General features: G+C 37.8%; 1 protein-coding gene across 1 annotated transcript in view; it reads left to right on the top strand.

Moving 5' to 3' along the window:
- The first annotated feature begins 1,060 nt into the window (after nt 1-1,060).
- NAALAD2 (N-acetylated alpha-linked acidic dipeptidase 2) overlaps nt 1,061-21,086 on the top strand; it is a 48,676-nt gene continuing 28,650 nt past the window's right edge. Inside the window, exons 1-8 of the mRNA XM_031460533.2 lie at nt 1,061-1,187; nt 1,891-2,002; nt 9,769-9,955; nt 12,896-12,997; nt 13,704-13,829; nt 15,498-15,684; nt 18,797-18,890; nt 19,851-19,949. Coding sequence (XP_031316393.1) covers nt 1,106-1,187; nt 1,891-2,002; nt 9,769-9,955; nt 12,896-12,997; nt 13,704-13,829; nt 15,498-15,684; nt 18,797-18,890; nt 19,851-19,949 — 989 coding nt within the window. The 5' untranslated portion in view covers nt 1,061-1,105. The remainder of the gene's footprint in view (nt 1,188-1,890; nt 2,003-9,768; nt 9,956-12,895; nt 12,998-13,703; nt 13,830-15,497; nt 15,685-18,796; nt 18,891-19,850; nt 19,950-21,086) is intronic.

Raw genomic sequence — 21,086 nt, forward strand, 5'->3', positions numbered from 1 at the left:
CCTTTCTGCCCAATTCCTGCCCTTTGCTTTGTGTCCCCCTTTCTCTGCTCATATCTAGCTATCTGCCTGCTCTAACACCTTAAGTAAGGTCAGTATGGCTTCAGACAACGCAGTGTAGTTGGGGGTATTACCAGAGATGCACTATCCTCTTCATAGCCCCTCGGCAGACAGCTTTGCTCTGGCTGCGAAACTGCTTTCAGTCAGATACGGGGAATCCGTTAGTGGATGCTAAAGACTTCCTCTAGGCTGAAATGGCTGAATGAAGAAGGTGTCCTGTTTTGGGGGGCCACCATCTTATAAACCTTCTTATCTCTTTTAAAGAAAAAGTCTGGGATAAACATGATAGATAGCAGGGGGAAGCAGGGAGGGTGACATTTGTTGAATACCTACCATCAGTTATGGTGCAAGGCACTTTCATGGTTAATATTAATTTGAACCTACAACATTCCAGTGAGGTAGGGGAAAAGCCCAGATACAGAAGAAGAAACTGACAATTACAGAAATTTGGAGGCTTGTTCAGGGAAAGGAAAACAAAAGAACCCAATCCCATCAGTTCGGATGTTGTAGGTGGCTGAAAAGCACGTGGTTAAGGAGCAGCCAGGACCAGAAATGCTCCCCAAGTGTGACCAGTTAGAAATTAGCCAGAATCTGGCAGGAAGGTAATCAACACGGAAGGAAAAGCAGTAGTTAAATGCATTTGCTGCCAAAATTGAGCAGTTCCTGGAAAGAGGCTGGTAAGCAGAGTTTTTCAGGGAACACTTCGGGACATGTTCAGCTGCTCCTTCCCACCCCAGGCTGACTTTGTCCAGGAGCAACAGAATGGACGTTGCCGGCCAACAGGAAGATTGTCTCCTCCCCTTGCAGGGCTTCCTCTCTCCCCTCCAAACCCCCCGGGGCTCACAGGGGCCAGGAGTTTGGGGCCGATTTCCACTCGCTTCTGGACGGAGCTGGAGGGCAGGGGCGGGGCTTTGCGCCCGGTCGGCGGCGGCCGAGGTGGGCGGCGACCTGGGCGTCCCCCGCGTCCCCGGGCGCGCGCTTTCCGCTCTCCCGCGCTCCCGAACCTCGCACCGGCGGCCGGCGTCTCACGCTCAGCCCCGCCGAAGCCATGGCCAAGTCCAGGGGTCGTCCGCACCTGTGGATGTGCTTGGCTGCAGCGCTGGCCTCTTTCCTGGGCGGATTTCTGGTGGGTAAGTGTACCGACCCGACCCCGGGGCCGGGGCCGGCGCCGCCGCCCGCAGCCGCCCCTCCGCGGAGGAGCCGGGAGCCGGGGCTGCGGGGCTGGGCTGCGCGCGGGGCGCCCTGGCCGGCCGAGCGCCCGGCCCGGCGAGCTCCGCCGCTTCAGCCTTCCTAGTAGAGGGTGGCCGAAGTTCAAGTGTGTTAAATGCGCACCGCCTGCACGGTACTGTTAAGGGCGGCTGCAAGGGCAGTTTAGAGTTGCCACTATCCGCAGGGGTGAAAAAGGTGATTTCACTTCCAAGCATCGTTAAGGAGGCAAAACTTGTAGCGAATATGGGCAGCGCTGCAAAAAGCTGCCGTTCCGTAATCATTTATCACGTAAATGTTTGTGGAATGCTCCCTGTGTGTGAGGCGCTGCGCTCTGACCCAGACCCCGGGGGGGAACAGGAAAGCCAGAGGCCCGTGTGATGCGTGACACGTGGGGAAGCGAAAAGCTACCCCTCCTCCAGACTCCTTTAACCGGCTCAGAATTAGCAGCAGAATTGTAAGGTTTTCTGCATCTGTGTGACTTTTTTTTTTTGTTATTGTTGTCAAGCTCACCATGATGTATTTCTCGGATAAGGGCTGTTTGGGGGGGGGGGCTTCTAGTTTTGTAAAGTCAAAAGCAGTTATGTGTGTCTGTAGTGTGCATACGTGTTTGTATTCTCCCTCCAGGCTGGCTTAGTAAGCCTCTCAAAGAAACAGCCACTTCAGTGGGCCCTCACCAAAATGTAAGGGGCGAACTGCTGTCTGAGATGAAAGCTGAAAATATTAAATCATTTCTTCGGTAAGTTTGTTTTGCATATTTGATGTTAAAGTGTTTAAAATATTGCAGAGAACTGTATCAAAACTGACTATATTCATGTGAGTAATCTTGTTTGTGTGAAATTACATGATAATACATAAATTCATGGTTGTTGAAAATGTTCCTTTATATCACTCTTTAGGTAAAATCTATTTGAATGTTGCAAGAGTAAGTCTTCCCTAACTTAATGTGCAGAAAAAGTATCTGGTTGCTTTATTAAGAGATGTTTCAACTTCATGTAACTTTGGACTGCAACTGAATGTTATTCTTTGTTCACTGTGCCAGGGTTTAATCTGTGATTTTATTTAAAAGTCATACTCTGTCAGGAAGATTAAGATGGTTGTAAACTCTGATTTAGAGGAAAGGAGATTAAAGCTTCATATTCTGTCTGCCACAAATTAAACCTTTATCCCATGTTGCAAACATAAGTAACACAAATAGGACAAAATGAAAACAAAAGAATCAGTGGAAATCTGCCAGTCTCCTAACAAGAGAAAAAATAACTTTCAGGGGAGTAATTATGAACTCCTTAAAGGCAGTTACCATGACATTTATTTTTATATTCAGACTCTTTCAGAGGAGTATCATAAAAAGTTTTATTGAAGTATAATTTACATAAAATAAACTGCATATAAATCCTACAATTTGGGAGTATTGACAGATGTGTAATATACTCATCAGAACACCTCCTCAATCAGAATACAGAAAATTTACAACATGCCCTTTGCAGTTTATTTTTCCCTTCCCTCCCTTACCATGGACTCCTTTGCATTTTCTAGAATTTTATATAAACAGAATCATACAGTATGTGCTATTTTGTGTCTTCTTTCTTTAAAAAAATTTTTTTTGAGGGAGGGAGGTAATTAGGTTTCATGATACCTTATTATGGTTTTAATGTACGTTCCCCTTGTGGCTAATGATACTGAACATCTTTTTCCAGGGCTTATTCACTGTCTGAAAACCATCTTCAGTGAAATTCCTGTTCCCGTCTTTGACCTGTTCTCTATTTGGATAGTTCCTTTTTATTTTGTTTTTTCCTCTTGTCCTATCGAGCTTTGAGAGTTCTTTGTATTTCCTAGATACAAGTCTTTTGTTGGCCTTGTGATGTACAGATATTTTTCCCAGTCTGTTATTTGTCTTTTCACATCTTAACAGGGTCATTTGCAGGTCAGAAGTGTTTAATTTTAATGAGGTTTAATTTATCAGTTTTCCCTTCTATGGATCATGCTTTGGGTTCAGGTCTGAGAACTCTGTGACGCGTCCTAGATCCCTTTTCTCCTCTTTTTTCCCATCGCCACATTTTATAGTTTACGTTTTACATTACAGTGTATGATTCTTTATAGAGCTAATTTTTGCATAAGGTGTCATGTTTGGCTGAGGGTCATTCTTCTACCTGTGGACGTCCAGCCGCTCTCGCCCCGTTTGTTGAAAGGCTGTCCTTCTTCCACTTAATTGCTTCTGCTCCTGTGTCAATAATCAGTTGGGCATATTTGTGGGAGTCTGTTTCTGGGCTCTCCGATGCTCTACTGATCTTTGTGTCTTCTCTCTGCAGCACCACACTGCCTTGATTATTGAAGCTACGTGGTAAGCCGTAACAAGGCATTGACTGATTCCTCCCACTGTGTTCTTTTAAACAATTGTTTTAGCTATTCTATATCATTTGCCTTTTAATATAAAATATATAATAAATATGTATATGTCTGGAAAAATTCTTGCTGGGATTTCGATAATAATTGCATTAATTTTATAGAGCAATTTAGGAGTGCTTGGCATTTTTACTATGTCTAGTCTTTCAATCCATGAACATGGTAAGTCTCTCCAATTATTTAGGTCTTCCTTTATCAACATTTTGCAATTTTCAGGATGCAGATCCTATACACGTATTGTTATATTTATATCAAACTATGTCATTTTCTTTGCAGCAAATGTAAATCATACTGTGTTTAATTTCAGATTTCATATGTTTGTTGTTAGTATATAGAAACACTGTTGATTTTGCGTCCTGTGACCTGCCTAAACTCATGTCCTAGTTCTAGGAGTTTTTGTAGATTCATTAGGATTTATTTTCTGTGTAAGAAATCAGGCCATCTTCAGTTTTATTTCTCTGTTTCCAAACTGTATGCCATATGTATATGCGTTTGTCCCTGTTGTGCTGATTGTAATTCCGATACTGTGTTGAATAAAAATGATGAGAGCAAACATTCTTTCCCTGTTTCTAATCTTAGCGAGAAGCAATCAGAGTTTCACCATTAAGTCTGATGTTATCTGTAGTTTTTTTGGTAGAAACTCTTTATCAGGTTAAGGAAATGCGCCTCTATTGCAGGATTGCTAAAAGGGTTTTATTTTAATCATGAATGGGTATTTGTGGGTTCTGGCCAGCAGAAGTCCCACCGAGACAGAATTACTCGAGACTGTGGAAAAAGTCAAGAGAGCTAGAGGGAGTTGGGAGCCAACTCCACGAGCCTCTCAAATGCTCCCACATTTATTGTGTGCAATCAAAGGAGAAATCACTAACAGTTGTGTAATGGAATGCAGGAATTTAGGGAAAGACAGGGTGGGATGGAGATTGTAGAAGTCACTAAGAGTACAAAGGCTTTGTTTATCTTTAGGGAAGTCACGGGGAGAGGGGAACGAGGTACATTCTTATAGATACCTTAGAGCAGACCTCCAGACCGGCCAGGTCCCATCCTGGGACAGAAGACTATCTAACAGCAGGCACGCCCAGTGTTTATAGCTGAGGGCCTGGGTTGCAATGAGCAGAGTGCTATCTAAAACCTCACCTATGCGAGCAAGGCATCCTCTCTGCTTTTTACGGCAAGAAGACCGGAGTGCGGATGCACAGGCACCTGCTTGCAAGGCAGTTATTGAGCACATTTGTTCTTCTTTAAGGAGACAAGCGGCTGGGGTCTGTTACAACTTGTTAACCCAATCATGGGCTCCCACAGGTATTAATATTGTGTCCAGTGGGAAAAAATGAAAAACATGAGAGCTGTGAGTTCTGTTTTATTTGGGGCTTACTGATGACTGTAGCCCAGGAGATGGCCTCAGATAGCTCTGTGGAGCTGCTCCGAAGAGGGGGTGGGTGGAAGTTGGTACACATGTGGTTTTGGTGAAGGGGGTACGTACAATCAAGCACACATCTCGGCAGACAGTGACTGCTGGTCATGGGGAGGCTGCTGCTGGTCATGAGGAGCAGATGTCTCCATTAAGGATTTTAGTGCTTCTCCAGCTATGAGAAGATGCAAAAAATTGGGTTCATAAAATTTTCTCCTGAAAACATCTAAGGATTGTTAGGCCTGGTCTACCATTTTTCCCAGAGCATAGAGTTCCTCATTCCTGCTCTCTACCCTGAATTCCTTTCGGGTGTGTTGGAGCTAGGCTACTGCAGTGGCTAATGACCTAGCCCTTGGAGTGCTGGATGGTGAGGGACACTCTAGTTGGCGGTTGTCAGGTGGTTTTTCTGCATTAATTTATATGATCACAAGACTGTCCTTATTTTCTTCCTTGCTGGTTAATATGTTGATACCTTTATTTCTTTACTGATGTAAAGAAATGGTGTTACAAAATGCTCCAGGAATGTGAAATCGTCTATTTCCCCCATTAATTCCATGAAATTTTGCATTATATATTATGAAACTTATTTATTAGGCATACGTACATTAATATTGTTATGTGTTCAAGACAGGACTAACTTTTATATTTGTGAAATGTCTTTCTTTATCTTTGGTAATAATTTCTATCTTTAAGTCTATTATATTTTGTATAAATTAAGCCACATCAGCTTCCTTACACTTACATTTGCATGATATATCTTCTTCCACCCACTTACTTTTAAAATAAACCTTCAGTAGAGAGCATATAATTGCCACATGCTATTTTATTAATTTTGGTAGTCTGTGCCTTTTAATTTGAGAATTTAGTCTGTTAACTTAGAATGTAACTATTGATATGGTTAAAGTTAGGTCTGCCACTTTATTCTCTGTTCCCTTTGTTTTTGTTCCTTTACTTCTTATTTTCTGTCTTTTTTTTTTTTGGTAGTGAGGAGAGCATTTGAAATTTTATTTCATTTCAGTTAATCTTTTGACTATACCTTCTTGCACTGATTTTTTTTTTAAGTTAGTCTTCTAGAGATTCCATTATACCTCTCTAATGCTTCACTCTAGTTTTACAGTTACTGTTGTACCGTTCAACATAAAATACAGAAAACTCACATTTCTGTTTGTCCATTTACCCTCTTCTCTACCATCCTTTATGTGATAGCTATCAAAAATATCCTATATGCATACAATATAAAACCTCACTAAATAATGTTATAATTTTTTTCTTTGAACAGTTATATGTCTTGGAAACCAATTAAGAGTTAAATATCTGAGAAATATAAAACACTATTTTTGTTGTTGTTGTTGTTGTTATTGCCAGTGGTCTATTTGTTTCTGGCAATTTAGGTTATCCTATGGTACTTTTATTTATTCTGAATAATTTTCTTAAGCATTTCCTGGGTCTGGTGGTGACCAAGTCTCTTAGTTTTTCTTCACCTGTAAAATCTTCATTTCACCTTAATTTTTGAAGCACGTTTTTCTTGCATATAGAATTCTAAGATGACCTTGTTTCTCCTTGTTTCAGAACTTTGAATGTTCTTTCACTGTTTTCTGGCTGGTATTTGCATTCAGCGGAAAGTCCACAGTCTTTTAAGTTAAATACCACACGTCTTTAATTTTCGGCAGCTTTACTGTGTGCCAGGCATAGTTTTCTTCCAGTTTATTCTGTTTATGGCTCTCTGAGCTTTTTGACTGTGTAAACTTACGTCTTTCGCTGCTTTTAGGAAGGTGGTGTTCATTATTTCTTAAAATTTTCTGCAGCATTTTTTCTCTTCTCTCCTTCTGAGACTCTAGTCAAATCCAAGAATCAAATGAACAAGGTGACCTGCATACAGAATAGTGTATTTCCTCCCCGTCTCTGTCCTGTGATTTGATGAGAGCACAGAGTTCCGTCTTACTTTCGATGGGTGAACTAGAGTGAACTCTCGTAAAGAGGAATGAAAGCAGCTATACTGTTCTTATGAAATCTGAGCTTGTTTATGATGGAGGCACATCAGATATCAGGAAACCAAAATAAAAATGTCTCGTTTGAGCTGCTTGTTTGGAGAGATAGGGAAAGAATCTGTAGGCAGTAAGATGGATGTCGTTTGAAGAAAGACTCACTCATTTCTCATGCAATACATTATAAATGGCAGATTGTCTAATTAAATGAGACAATGCTTATATCTAAAAATGTTCAAGAGAGCAGGTAAAATTTAACACTGTTGAACTCTATCTGCAACATATCATGATGTGTCCAAAAGAAGTCACCTAGAAAATTACATCAGGTGTCCGAAGCAACAAGTGGTGATGCTCTTGACCTAAGATTAACATTTATGTCTGTTTATTTTAGCCCTGCTTTGATGTGTAATACAGCACAAGGTGATAAGCTGTGTATGAATAGTGCATGATGTTGTCTTGTTGGAGTTGGGTTTTCTTTCCTTTACATCCAACTGAAGATAGAAATTGCACACCAAGAATGATGACAAGAATAGAGGTAGAGTGAAACACACTGAATTAGAGGCCCAAGACTTTAGTGAATGACGAAGGAGTGACCACAGTTTTGAAAGCACCTAGAAGGCATGGGAGGCGGTGGCTTTTGGTATGAGCTTTAAAAGAGTTGTTATTTTTGGACAAAGAAAAAAGAAAACCATTTGAAAGAGCCAGTGGAGCGGAAGAAGGACTCCTAGCTGATCATCCGGCCCTGAGACACGGGGGAGCATGTGGAATAAGAGAGCTTGCTGGTGAGCAGGGTCCTCTCAGGAAACCAGTTAATGCCCGGAGTCAAGCAAACATTCAGAGAGGGCCCTGAGGCAATATAATTGTTGATAGAGTAGACGTTTATGGCCAGTGAAAGAGTCTTGGAGGGGAAGGAGGGATTCAAGATTGGTTTAAAGGGATTAATGGAGTGGGAGCTGGTTTCTCCGCAGCCACTTTCTTGTTGGCAGGGCCACCATTGATCGTGGTCGCCCTCCCCCGGGAAGGCATGTGTTCAGTGAGGGTTACCTTCCTTGCAGCCCGGGAATCTCTTGACTGGTCCACAATCCAATCATTATGACTTCCTTCGGGCAAAGGTTAGTTTGAGAAGAGGTATATGGCCCCGTTGTGCCTGATGAAGTGGGAAAAAAATTGAGCTGAGACCCTCTATAAAAAGGGTCTGTTTTCCTCTGTTAAAAGAAACAGAAGAGGAAATAGCTGTTCTTGTTTGTACTTGTTTCTCCTGAACATCACAGCATGAGTATGTGATGCCTGGAGCTGCAGTGTCCAACTTGGGACCATAAGGACAAATTCAGTGAAGTTATACCCTGGTGCTCTTTTTTTTTTTTTTTTTTGCACCTCTGTATTTCATTTCCGTGGATTGCCTGTAAGATGACAGGCAGAACTTCTTACTTCCATCTTAATGTCAGGAAATACACTTCTCCCCCCCCCCCCCCGATTGTGAGAATGCTATTTGCTCATTATAGAAAATAAAACAATAATGAATTATGTAAAGTTGAATTTAAATAGCCCTAGCTGCTCTGGCTTTCCTAAACCTATAAAATAACTTCTGTCTATAAACACATTAATACCTTTTTTTTTTTTTACAAATATTGCAAGATACTAAATATCAGTAACTTGCAGTTTTGATTCAATGATGTAGAAGTGGAAAGCTTTACAGAAGAGAAGATGCTTGAGGAGTCCTAATGGTTGGTTAATAGCTTACAGGTGGGAAAGGTGAATGACAAGAAGTGGTGATACAGGGAGATTCATGTAAATAGGATGATATTTACATCTGAGAGAAGACCTTGTGCAAAGGCTCAAAAGGTGGTCAAAAGGTGGAGACGTGTTGGTATATTAAATGATACAGAGCAGAGAAGTTTATAAGGTGAGTGATGGGAAATGAAGTGTCTCCATTTGAAAGGATGGATCAGATAGAAAAGGCTGAGATGCCGCGCTCAGTGTGAACTTTGTAATGCAGGGTGGAGGGAGCCACAGAAGGGTTTTAAGCAATTCATTGATCAATATGATCAGATCAGTGATTTAAAAAGAAAAGAAAACTCGCAATTTCTCAAGGTGTGATGGCTGCAACTTTCAGATTCTAGCGTTGGAATTTAATAGAAAATAATGAACAAGTTATTTAACTACTCTGTTTCCTCATTTGTAAAATGGGGACAGTGGGAGAAGGGTTGTGAGGAAGAAATGAGATATACCCGGTTAAGATCCTGGCATATAGTAAGTTTTCAGTAAGTACTGATTTTCCTTTTACTGCTGATCTTACTTGGCTGTCCTGTGGTTGACAAAAAAAGCAATTTACAGATGTATTATTGCCATGCTTATGGAGGGAGGGGGTTTGGGAAACTTGTGTTGAAGTATTGTTCACCTCAAGCAAAGTGGATTTCATTCAGAACTATGTGAAGTCACTTAACTGTTTCAAGTCATTTAGACCCAGGACCAAGAGAGCAGTGCCCAAATTCAATTCAGCCAAACTGTATGGTGTAATTCCTGGAGAACAGGCAAGAGCTGAGCACCAGAGAATATAAAATAAAAATGCGTGGACTTTAACAATTGCATGCAATAGGATGAAAACAGCTCTAGAAATGTATGTTAACAAGACTGCCTGGCAAACCTGATCTATTCTGAATTTTCTGAATGTATGTCGTCTTTTACCTCCCACTTTTATTTTCATCTTAGTTCTTTTACAGCACTACCTCATCTGGCAGGGACAGAACAAAATTTACTACTTGCCAAGAAAATCCAAACCCAGTGGAAGGAGTTTGGACTGGATTCAGCCGATTTGGTTCATTATGATGTTCTCCTGTCTTATCCTAACATGACGAATGCCAACTATATATCAGTCATGGATGAGCATGGAATTGAGGTGATGCAGAATTGTTGGTACTTCTTGTACTTTATAACTCCACCTTTTTATGTGAATTGGATTTAGGGTCAGGTAAAACTAGAAATTTGATAATTTATTTTATTTTTATTTATTTATTTTTTTACAAAAGTTAATAAGGTGCAAATGAATTATTTGGTGTTTGCTATGTGTTAGGCACAGGACTAGTCGTGAGGCCAGAATGAAGAGTAGGACATGGTTTCTTTGCTTAGATAAAGTCAGGCAGACATTGGAACACATTTCAGATCAATATGGTAAGTGCTAGTGAAGAGGGTGACTAGGGTTCTCTACGCAGAAAAAGGTCACTCAGCGCTGCCTGGGAGTTAGAGAAGGCTTCCTGGAAGAGCTGATAGGTGAGTCATGAGAGATCCTAAGCCACATGAAAAAGCAAAGGTAAGAGCATTCCAGGCAGAAGAGAAAATATTGGCAAACGCTTAGAGACATACTGTTCAGTATTGTTGGGGGAACTTAAAAAGGTTTTCTGTATTTCAAGAGAGTAAAATACACAAAGTGGGCCTAGAGATTATCATACTAAGTGAGGTAAGTCAAAGATCCCACTTATATGTGGGATCTAAGTAGTAGAAATGAATTTATTTATAAAACAGAAACAGACTTACACACATAGAAACAAATTTATGGTTACTAAAGGGGAAGGGCAAAGGAGGGATGAATTGGGAGTATCAGATTAACCGATGCACACAACCATGTATAAAATACATAAACAAGGATTTACTGCAGCACAGGAGACTACATTCAATACCTTGTAATAAACTATAATGGAAGATGATTGAAAAAAGAATATATATATATATGAATCACTTTTCTGTACACATGAGACTAACACAATATTGTAAATCAACTATACTACAATAAAGAAGTCATCACGTTGTACACTTTAATTATATTATAGCATTGTCAATTATACCTCAGTAAAGCTGGAAAAAAAAGAATTCAAAGTAGGCTATGATAAGAGAGAAACCAGTATATATGTTTTGGGGATGGGTCATAGAAGGACTTATACTCTGTCCTAAGGAGCTTAGAATTCAACATCAGTCAATGGGAACCATTGACAAATCCTAAGCAATGGAAGGATGTGGCAGGGAGGCATTGTAGGTAGTTTGGACCGTATGCAGGTTAGACCTGGACTACGCAAGGGGCTGAAGTTGGAGTCTTAAGACAATAGACCAGTAAAAGATGATAAAGCACTGAGTTGGGATGTTAGCAGGAATGAGGAAGAGGGATGGATCTGAGACATAGCTAGGAAGCAGTGTTAGCGGGACTTGATGAGCGATGGACTGGAGGAAGGAGGTGAAGACAGAGTTCAGGATGACTCCCGGGTGTCCGGCGTGGGTGGCTGGCGGTGATGCTGTTCATAGTGGTAGGGAATGCAGACCCAGAAGCACCTGGGATGACAGAAGATAAATTCAAATTTAGATGTATTGAGTTTGGACATGCAAACTGAAGTGTCTCAGGCCCTTAAATATACAAGTCTGGAACTGGGGCTTCATAAGTATGTTAGCTATGAATAATATTCTGAGAGTCAGTGAAATCTCAGGAAGTTTAAAATGAGGCAAGCAGTGGACTGGGGATTTGAATGCATTTGAAATAAAAGGGGCCCACAAAGAAAGCTGAAAAAAAAAGTTGGAGAAGGAGGGGAATCATGACAGTGCCACCTTTGAAGCCCTGTTTTTATACTTAAGAGGGGAACTTCTAGTTACATGAGATTGCATGCACTTATAGACGTTTCTACTACTTTGAAGACAATAATAATGATAAACCTCATTCTCATCATTGCCAATGGAATTTATCTATTTAATTATAGAACCTCATTTCAGGATACTTGCGGGCAAAGTGCATTATTCTTTTTTTTTAATTGAAGTAATAGTTGATTTACAATATGTTAGTTTCAGGTGTACAGCATAGTGATTCAGTTATATATATATATGTATATATATATATATATATACACACATACTTCAGAGTGTTTTCCGTTATAGGTTATTATTAGATATTGAATATTGTTACCTGTGTTATACAGTAAATCCTTATTGTGTATCTATTTTATATATAATAGTGTGTATCTATTAATACCATGCTCTTAATTTAACCCCCTTCCCACCTTTTTCCCTTTGGTAACCATAAATTTGTTTTCTATGTTTATGAGTCTGCTTCTGTCTTGTATACAGATTCATTTGTATTATTTTTTAGATTCCACATAGAAGTGATATTGTGTAATATTTGTCTTTCTCTGTCTGACTTACTTCACTTAGAATGATATTCTCTAGGTCCAGCCATCCATGCTGCTGCTGCAAATGGCATTATTTTATTCTTTTTTATGGCTGAATAATATTCCATTGCATGTAGGTACATATATTTCATTGTGTGTGTATATGTATATACCTCATCTTCTTTACCCAGTCATCTGTTGATGGACACTTAGGTTGCTTCCATGTCTCAGCTATTGTAACTAGTGCTGCTGTGAACATTGGGGTGCACGTATCTTTTCAAGTTAGAGTTTTTGTCTTTTCCAGATATTCAGCCAGGAGTGGGCTTGCTGGATCATATAGTAGCTCTATTTTTATTTTTTTGAGGAAACTCCATACTGTTTTCCATAGTGGCTGTACTGGTTTACATTCTCACCAACAGTGTAGGAGGGTTCCCTTTTCTCCATAGTCTCTCTGGCATTTGTTATTTGCAGCCTTTTTGATGATGGCCCTTCTGACTGGTGTGAGATGATACCTCATTGTGGTTTTGATTTGCATTTCCCTGATTAGTGGTGGTGAGCATCTTTTCATGTGCCTGTTTGCCAACTGTATGTCTTCTTTGGAGAAATGTCTATTTAGGTCTCCTGCCCACAAAATGTGTTATTCTTTAAAAATGATCTGGACTACTTCTAACTTGATGTGTTTCAATTCTTGCTAGATTTTCAAAACATCATACCTTGAGCCACCACCAGAGGGATATGAGAATGTTACCAATATTGTACCGCCATATAACGCTTTCTCACCCCAAGGTGTGCCAGAGGTAAAATAAAAGACATTTTTTATTCAACTCTTTAAACCTTGCTTTGTTATATAAAACCTAAGTAGAAGACCAAAACCGAGGAGATTAATTGGATCATACATGCTGACTCATACTTTGTTCAGTGATGTATGTACTGTCCATAAAAATAATTAAAAAAAAATAAAAAGAAAAAAATAAAATAAATACATAAAAATCAGACCCTGATGAAACAGATGCCACTCTTTGAAGTAACAGAGAAACTGCTGAACATGCCTTTAATTCAGTAAGGGCAACAGATACTTTTACAAGGTTTTTTTCTTTGTTCATAGTCTTTGTTACAGATTTATAGGTCTGATTTTATAGATCATATTACAGAAGTTCTTAAGTCAATACCATGGTTGGAAATTAAACATAGTTAGAATTTTTTAAATTACTTTTATTTATCCGGTTTCTGTGGTTCAGTGTACACTGATAATTTCTTCATAACAGAACACACTGTTTAAAATGTTTTATATATTGTCCTTTTTTGTTTTTTAAACTTTGAGGATACTGAAATATTTTTTAAAGACTTAACACAGAATTAGCATGTATCTATTTATTAAGCCCAAGACAGGGAAGATAACTTTTGATGATGCAGTATTGTGGAACAAACTTATTCTTTGGTTTTCTCTTTAATTATAGCAGTATTATATATTTTTTGTTTAGTTTAATTTTTGTTTTCCTACAGGGAGAGCTTGTATATGTGAACTATGCTCGTACTGAAGATTTTTTCAAGCTAGAAAGGGAGATGAACATCAGCTGTACTGGAAAGATTGTTATTGCAAGATATGGGAAAATCTTCAGAGGAAATAAAGTATTGTGTTATTTACTTTTATAGAGAGAAGAAGATAAGATATAAGCTATAAATATAAATGATCAGCTTGCATTACAGTTTCCAAAATTGCTTTAGATGTATATAAATTTGCTGTTTTTTTTGTTGGCACAAAAAATCCTGTCACATACCTATAAAGGAAAATTATTTTTAATAATTTTATTACCAAAGCAATATTTGTTTAATTTAATGGAAGGAGTTTTATATAAAGTAAAAAGTGAAAATTACCCCTGCATTGCTCAATTTCATTGCCCACACGTAATCAATTTTAACAATTCTTTCCAGACCTAGTTCTATGAAATATGAATTTAAATATGTGTCTACTTACTCATTCTGTGAATAACTTATGTTTTTTTTTTTTTTTTACAAAGAGAGCATCAGGCACTATATGCTGCATAGCTTCATTTTTTCACTCAGCAGTAATTCAAGGGCATTCTTCCACACCCACACGTTGAGAGCTGCGCAATGAAATGGTGGAGTGCGTGGGTGTCTAGATGCATGCAACCTGGGTTCTGGGCTGGTCTGGTGTCCCTATTCTCTACAACTTTTACTGTGAACAAGTTACTTCTTTGCCAGTGTTTCCTCATGTATGAACTAGGAATGGTCATGATAGCACTAATCTCAGAATCCTCATTAGAATTAATCGACATTATGTCTGAAAGCACTTAACATAGTTACTGGTGCTTGGTAATTTCTTGATAACTGCTTATTGAGTAAATACTTTGTTATTTTAGATGGCAGCATAATATTTCACAGAATTGATAAGCAGTTTATTTAATCATTCCTCTGTTGACAGATGCCTGGCTTGTCTTAAATTTGTTACTATTATGAGTAATTCTGTTGTGAACATCTTTGTCCCTGTGTACTTGAACCTTTGTGTGAAGAGTTTTGTAGTATAGATTTGCTCCTAGGGGTTGAATGGCTAAATCATAGTGTACAGTTGACCCTTGAACGACACGAGTTTAAACTGCCTTGGTCCACTGATAAATACAGACATTTTTGAAAAGTAAACACTGCAGTACTACATGGCTGTTGGTTGGTTGAATCTATACATGCAGAGGAATGGCAGATATGGAGGGGCGGCTGTAAGTTATACTCACATTAACCTCTGCATTGTTCAAGGGTTTAATTGTATATTATTTCAAAAGTTTAATAGGCATCAACAAATTGCACTTCAAAAATTTGTGACAGATTGTACTCTGATAATACAAGAGTGCTTTCTGAGGATTGGAAAGTGTTTGAGTTGATTGGGACTGATGGTTAGCTATCATTTGCTACAATACTTCTGGTAATGAAGAATTCAGTATCTTACAGGATTGATTTTCCTATTTGTGGTCAGTTTGGATTGTTAGAAAAGTGTTTGCAAAACACTTTGGGCAATGTTTCACACACTACAACTGTTCTATGTAGAAGTGTAAATTATCTCCACACAGAAAAGGCAGTAATTTGTTTGGAGTTATGTTGAATAAATGAGAGTTGTTAGGTCTACCAAGAGAGAAATTATATTCAAGGCAAAGAGAAATGAATGTGTAACAGCATGATAAAAAAGCAGCGTGTAGGTTTCCTTACATTATTAAACCGATTTTCTATTAGACAGGTAAGTCAATCATCTGACCTTTCTACACTATAAATTGCACGTTACCCCCACAGGTTAAAAATGCCATGCTAGCAGGAGCCATCGGAATCATCTTGTACTCAGATCCAGCTGACTACTCTGCCCCTGGGGTGCAGCCGTATCCCAAAGGATGGAACCTTCCTGGAACAACAGCCCAGAGGGGGAATGTGCTAAATTTGAATGGTGCTGGTGACCCGCTCACTCCAGGCTATCCAGCTAAAGGTAAGGGATGAGCCCTTTTAGAAGGCATATAAATAAGCATCTATAGAATGACATCAAAACTTTGTGCAATTATATTTGGGATTGCTGTGGCTAGGAGTTCAAAAGCCTTTCTCTTGTATGACTTTAGTTTTAAATTTTCCTGAGGTGTGGACATGGAGAGGAGAGGGGTCAGTTCAGTTCTCTACCTTTAGTAAAGGTTCAGAAACACAGATCCTCATGTCCAAAGTAATACTACTCTTAACCAAACTAGAACTTAGGATTCCTGAATTGCCCAGTGGTTTTATTCTTCTCTAGATCACACAGTTGTATTTTAAAAAATACCGATGAGTTTTTATTGTGTGTGTTATTTAATATGTAGAATGTGAAAAGTTTTGACATTAGTGTAATCACTTCCAAGGTTAAGAAAAGAACATATCCATTACCCAGAAGTTTCCTCTCATCTCTGTAAAGCTTTCCTTTAAACCCTTCCTACCTACTTCCTTGCCAGTCCCTAGGCACTCATTGATTTGCTTTCTGTCAGCATAATTATTTTGAGATCTATGTATGTTGACATCTGTATCGGTATTTCATTTCTTTTTTTTGCTGCATAGTATTCCATTGGATGGATAATCTACAGTTTGTTTATTCATTTACTTGTTGGAAGCTTGGATTGCTTTTAGTTTTGGGGATATTACACATTAAGCTGTTATGGGCAGTTGTATGCAAGTCATTTTGTATATGTATGCTTTTATTTCTCTTGAGTAAATACATGGAAATGGAATGGCTGGATAATGAGAGATGTATAACTTTTTAAGAAATTAAATGTAATCTTTCTCTGTTAAGTAGCTGTAGGTTTTTAATAGTTTTTTTTTGCATCTGTGCATCAGTTTTGCATAGATAGTCATGTCATCTGCAAATAAAGACAGTTTTATTTCTTTATTTCCAATCTGGATTTTCTTTTCTTATTGTAATGGCTAGTGCCTCTAGAATATTGTTGAAAAAAGTTGTTAGAGTAGATATTCTTACCTTGATCCTGTCCCAAAGATTGTTCCAGTCTTTTTCCGTTAGCTGTAGGTTTTTAAGTAGATTCTTTTTGTCAAATTGAGGAAATCCGCTTCTGTTCTAAAGTGCTACAGGTTTTTATCTTAGCACATTTATCAGTACATACTGGATTTTGTCAGATGCTTTTACTGCATCTACTAAAATGATGCTTAAGTTGTTATTATTTACTTTTGTTCAATTATACAGATTGATTTTTGAATATTAAACCAAAACAACCTAGGATAAACCTTACTTGGTCACAATGTATTATTCTTTTATATATTGTTGGTATATTGTGGGATTAGTGCTAAAATTTTATTAAGAATCTGTCTTTAGTCATAAGGGATATTCTTCTATAAGTTTATTTTCTTGTAATATCTCTGTCTCATTTTGGCATCAGCGTACCATTGGCCTCAGGGAATGAGTTAGAAACTATTTCATCTTCATTTTTCTGTAAGTGTTTATATAGAATGGGTTTGATTTTGTCTGTTATGTTGGTAGAATTCTTCAGTGAATTCATATGGGTGGGTCTGACATTTTGTTGGTCAGAATGTTTTAAACTACCAATTCAATTTCTTTAATAGATGTGGCTGTTTAGGTTATCTATTTATTCTTTGTTTGTTTTAATTGAAGTATCATCAGTTACAATGTGTCAATTTCTGGTGTACAGCATAGTGTTTCAGTCATACAGAGACATACATATATTCATTTCCATGTTCTTTTTCATTATAGGTTACTACAAGATGTTTAATATAGTTGACTGTGCTATACAGTATAAACTTGCTATTTATCTACTTCATATATAGTAGTTAGTATCTGCAAATCTCGAACTCCCAGTTTATTCTTACCCACTCCCTTCCCGCCCCTGTACAATGGAATACTACTCAGCCATAAAAAATAATAAAATAATGCCATTTGCAGCAACATGGATGGACCTAAAGATTGTCATTCTAAGTGAAGTAAGCCAGAAAGAAAATAGAAAAATACCAACAGCATAGTTTAGTCATGCATATACACATACATATTCCTTTTCATATTCTTTTTAATTATAGGTTACTGTAAAATATTGAATATAGCTCCCTGTGCTATACAGAAGAAATTTGTAGCTTCTTGATTTTACATATAGTAGTAGTATTTGCACATCTTGAATTCCCATTAATCCCTTCCCACTCCAAGGTTATCTACTTTTGAGTGAGCTTTGGTAGTTTGTCTCTTTCAAAGGTTTTGTCCTTTTCATCTAAGTTGTCGAATTTATGGGCATACAGTTTATAATATTCTGTTTTTATTCCTGATATTGACAATTTATACATTTTTTATTCTTTTCCTGATCTGTCTTGCTGGGGATTTATCAATTTTATTAATCCTCTCAGAGAACCACCTTTGGATTTCATTGATAATCTTTATCATTTTTCTGTTTCCTGTCGCTTAGATTTCTGCTCTGATTTTTAGTATATCCTTTCTCCTGCTTATTTTTGCTTTATTTGCTCTTTTTCTAGTTTCTTAAGGTGGAATCTGATGTCATTTGTTTGATATCTCTCTTTTTTTCTAAGATAGGTATTTTAATGCTCTATACAATTCAATTTTGGCTGAAAGCCAATGTTCGCATTAGGTTTTAAGCCTGACAATACTTTTCAGTCTTCCTTTAAGGAGATTATTGTATTACTGTTTGAATGACATCTTTATAACTTACTCCCAATATCTCATAAATTCTTTAAAATTTTTTTTTCAGTTATCTCTAGTTTCAGAATCTGCAACATATTTTCCAGGCATCTGGTCAACTGAAGCTTCTCTAGATATCCTTGAAGAAATAAAATATTCTTGTAAAATTTAAGAGAATTATATGAAATGTCAAACAAGTTTGTAATATATAATTCCTGTAATTGATTTTACATTAAAATGTAAATGATTTAATTTCTTACTGTTGAATTGAATAGACCATATTAGGTAAAATAATCATTGACTTTGGAGAACTTTAAATTTTTAATATAATTTCAAACATATAGCAGATCTGCAATGGTAATAAAAGAAATTCCTTTATCCCCCTTGCTCATATTCTTCCTTTGGTTTCATTTTATGCTGTTGTCTTTTTTAGAGTATACGTTTAGACTTGATGTTGAAGACGGAGTGGGAATCCCCCAGATCCCTGTGCATCCCATTGGATATAATGATGCAGAAGTATTACTACGGTACGGTTTTCTCATTGGATTTGAGAATGAAATACTTTACATTAATACGTCCATTTTCTCTTCTAAAGCCAGTGTAACCTAATTATGTTAAAAGTAACATCTTGTACCAGAATTACCCCTGCAGAGCACATCTTTTTATTCTCTAAGAAGAGCAGTCAGTTTAGTGACTAAGAAATAATAAGAAAACATTGCTGTGTTTGCTACAAATGAAAGTCTCCAAAGCAAAACTATGTCCAAAGATAAAAGTACAGATTTGAGGTTTTCCAAATAGTTAGATTTTCTTAGATTTGATACTTGTATTTGACCTGCATTTTACAAATGTGATCATGCCCACCATTTACTGGATATGTGACCTTGTACTGGCTACTCAGTCTTTCTGTGATTCAGTTTCCTTCTCCATAAAAGGAAGAAATAGCTTCTCCCTGATAGAGTTAGTGTAAGTAGATGAGGTCATGTGTGTCACTATCTATAATATGATACACATTCAAGTAAAGTTTGCTCTTATTGTATTCAAAACTGTTGTTCCTTTTCAGATTTCCTAACTTCTACTTTTTAATGTATGTCCCAATACAACTTAATAATTGCTTTATGAGTGGCTACTGTGTAATCAGCAGCTTCTCTAGAAAGTAATTTCTTTTCCTTAACGCAGTCATGAAATTCGTCTGTTTGGAATTTCCTGGACCTCATGGAAAGAGGCTGATGCTTCCCGTTGTCCCTCTCTGTTTTGTTTTTTCCTTAGCTCTTGTCACTAACACAGGAAGTGTTTTCCTTATTTTATCTCAGCTATCGCTCTTGCCCCCATGTAAGCTCCACGAGGGAAGGGAATTTTACAGTACTCGGCACCTACTAAATCCTCAGTAGACACGTGTTAAATGAGTGAAATACCTCATCGTCACACTTTATGATTCCTTCTGTCGTGGTGCTCAGCTTTTTTCTGTGATTTTCATTTTCCCTTGACAGCTACCTGGGAGGCGCTGCTCCACCAGATGCGAGCTGGAAGGGAAGCCTTGATGTGGATTACAATATCGGACCTGGCTTTACAGGGCATGGTTCTTTCAGGTAATGTCACATCACTTCAGTATCCTGGAAAAGTTTTATGTTTAATGAAACAATACCTAGATAGGTCTTCTGCCCAATGTATTTTGTTTATCTTCTTTTTCTCATTTTTCATAATAAACAATTGATCTTTTGTATCACTTAAAAAGTTCTTATGGATGGATGTATTAAATTCTTATTCCAACAGCGATAGCACATTTGTTTCGTGGATCTTAAAAATTACTCCATTTGAGTAACACGTTTAACGTTTTAACTTTCCTTTTCAACTAACATTTTAAAACAGTGTTTCAGGTAACTGTCAGAAAGCTATGCATGCAAAACGCTAGGTTAACTTAAGGGAAGGAATAGAAGAGAAGAGAGAAAGGAGCCGAACTTTGCTGATCACTTCCTGTGGGGGTGGGGTAAATGGTTGGAATGGGTGAGCTCTTAACTGTGATAAGGCTCGATGCACTTATCATTATAGTTATTATTGTTATTAACCCAGGACAGCACTGTTGTGGAGGAGGAATAATCACAGAATATGTGTTCACTGAGCTTAATTTTACAGAAACAGTAAGATTTCCACTGGATCAAGATCGGCAGGAAGCGCCAGCTGCAGAGAACAGCTTGTGCAGAGTTGGGAACCAGCATGGTGCAATCAGAACTCTGAGGAGTTCGATTTGCTTGGAATGTAGAGGGAAATGGAAATTCACACTGATGAGTCAGAGAAGATGTAGCTGTTTTTGTTGAACTAGAATCATTAGATCGGTCTTGTTTGCTAACTATTCACCTTAACAATGTGAATTTGGATTCTTAGAGTATTTTTTAAGTTCTATAAGAATTTGTTTTTAATTTCACGACTTTTAAGGTATTAGTTCAAATTTATTTCATAGGAATTTTAGAAATATTTTATGTAAGTGCTTATTTAACTTTGTAACTCAGAATGGAGTTATTTTAACATAAGAGACTTTATTATCTGATTTATTAATACCCTCTAGAGGGACACCACAATGAAAAGTATAGGCCTTTCTGACTTACCGACAGACACATACGGACACAGAGAAAACAAAGAACATGTAGCTTCAGTCACAGTTCAAAAGTAAACTCAGAAACAGAAAATTTCCCTGGTAAAGATATCAAAAAGCTGTTCACATGCACCTT

This window comes from Camelus dromedarius, chromosome 12 (genome assembly GCF_036321535.1).
Source record: "Camelus dromedarius isolate mCamDro1 chromosome 12, mCamDro1.pat, whole genome shotgun sequence".
NCBI lineage: Eukaryota > Metazoa > Chordata > Mammalia > Artiodactyla > Camelidae > Camelus > Camelus dromedarius.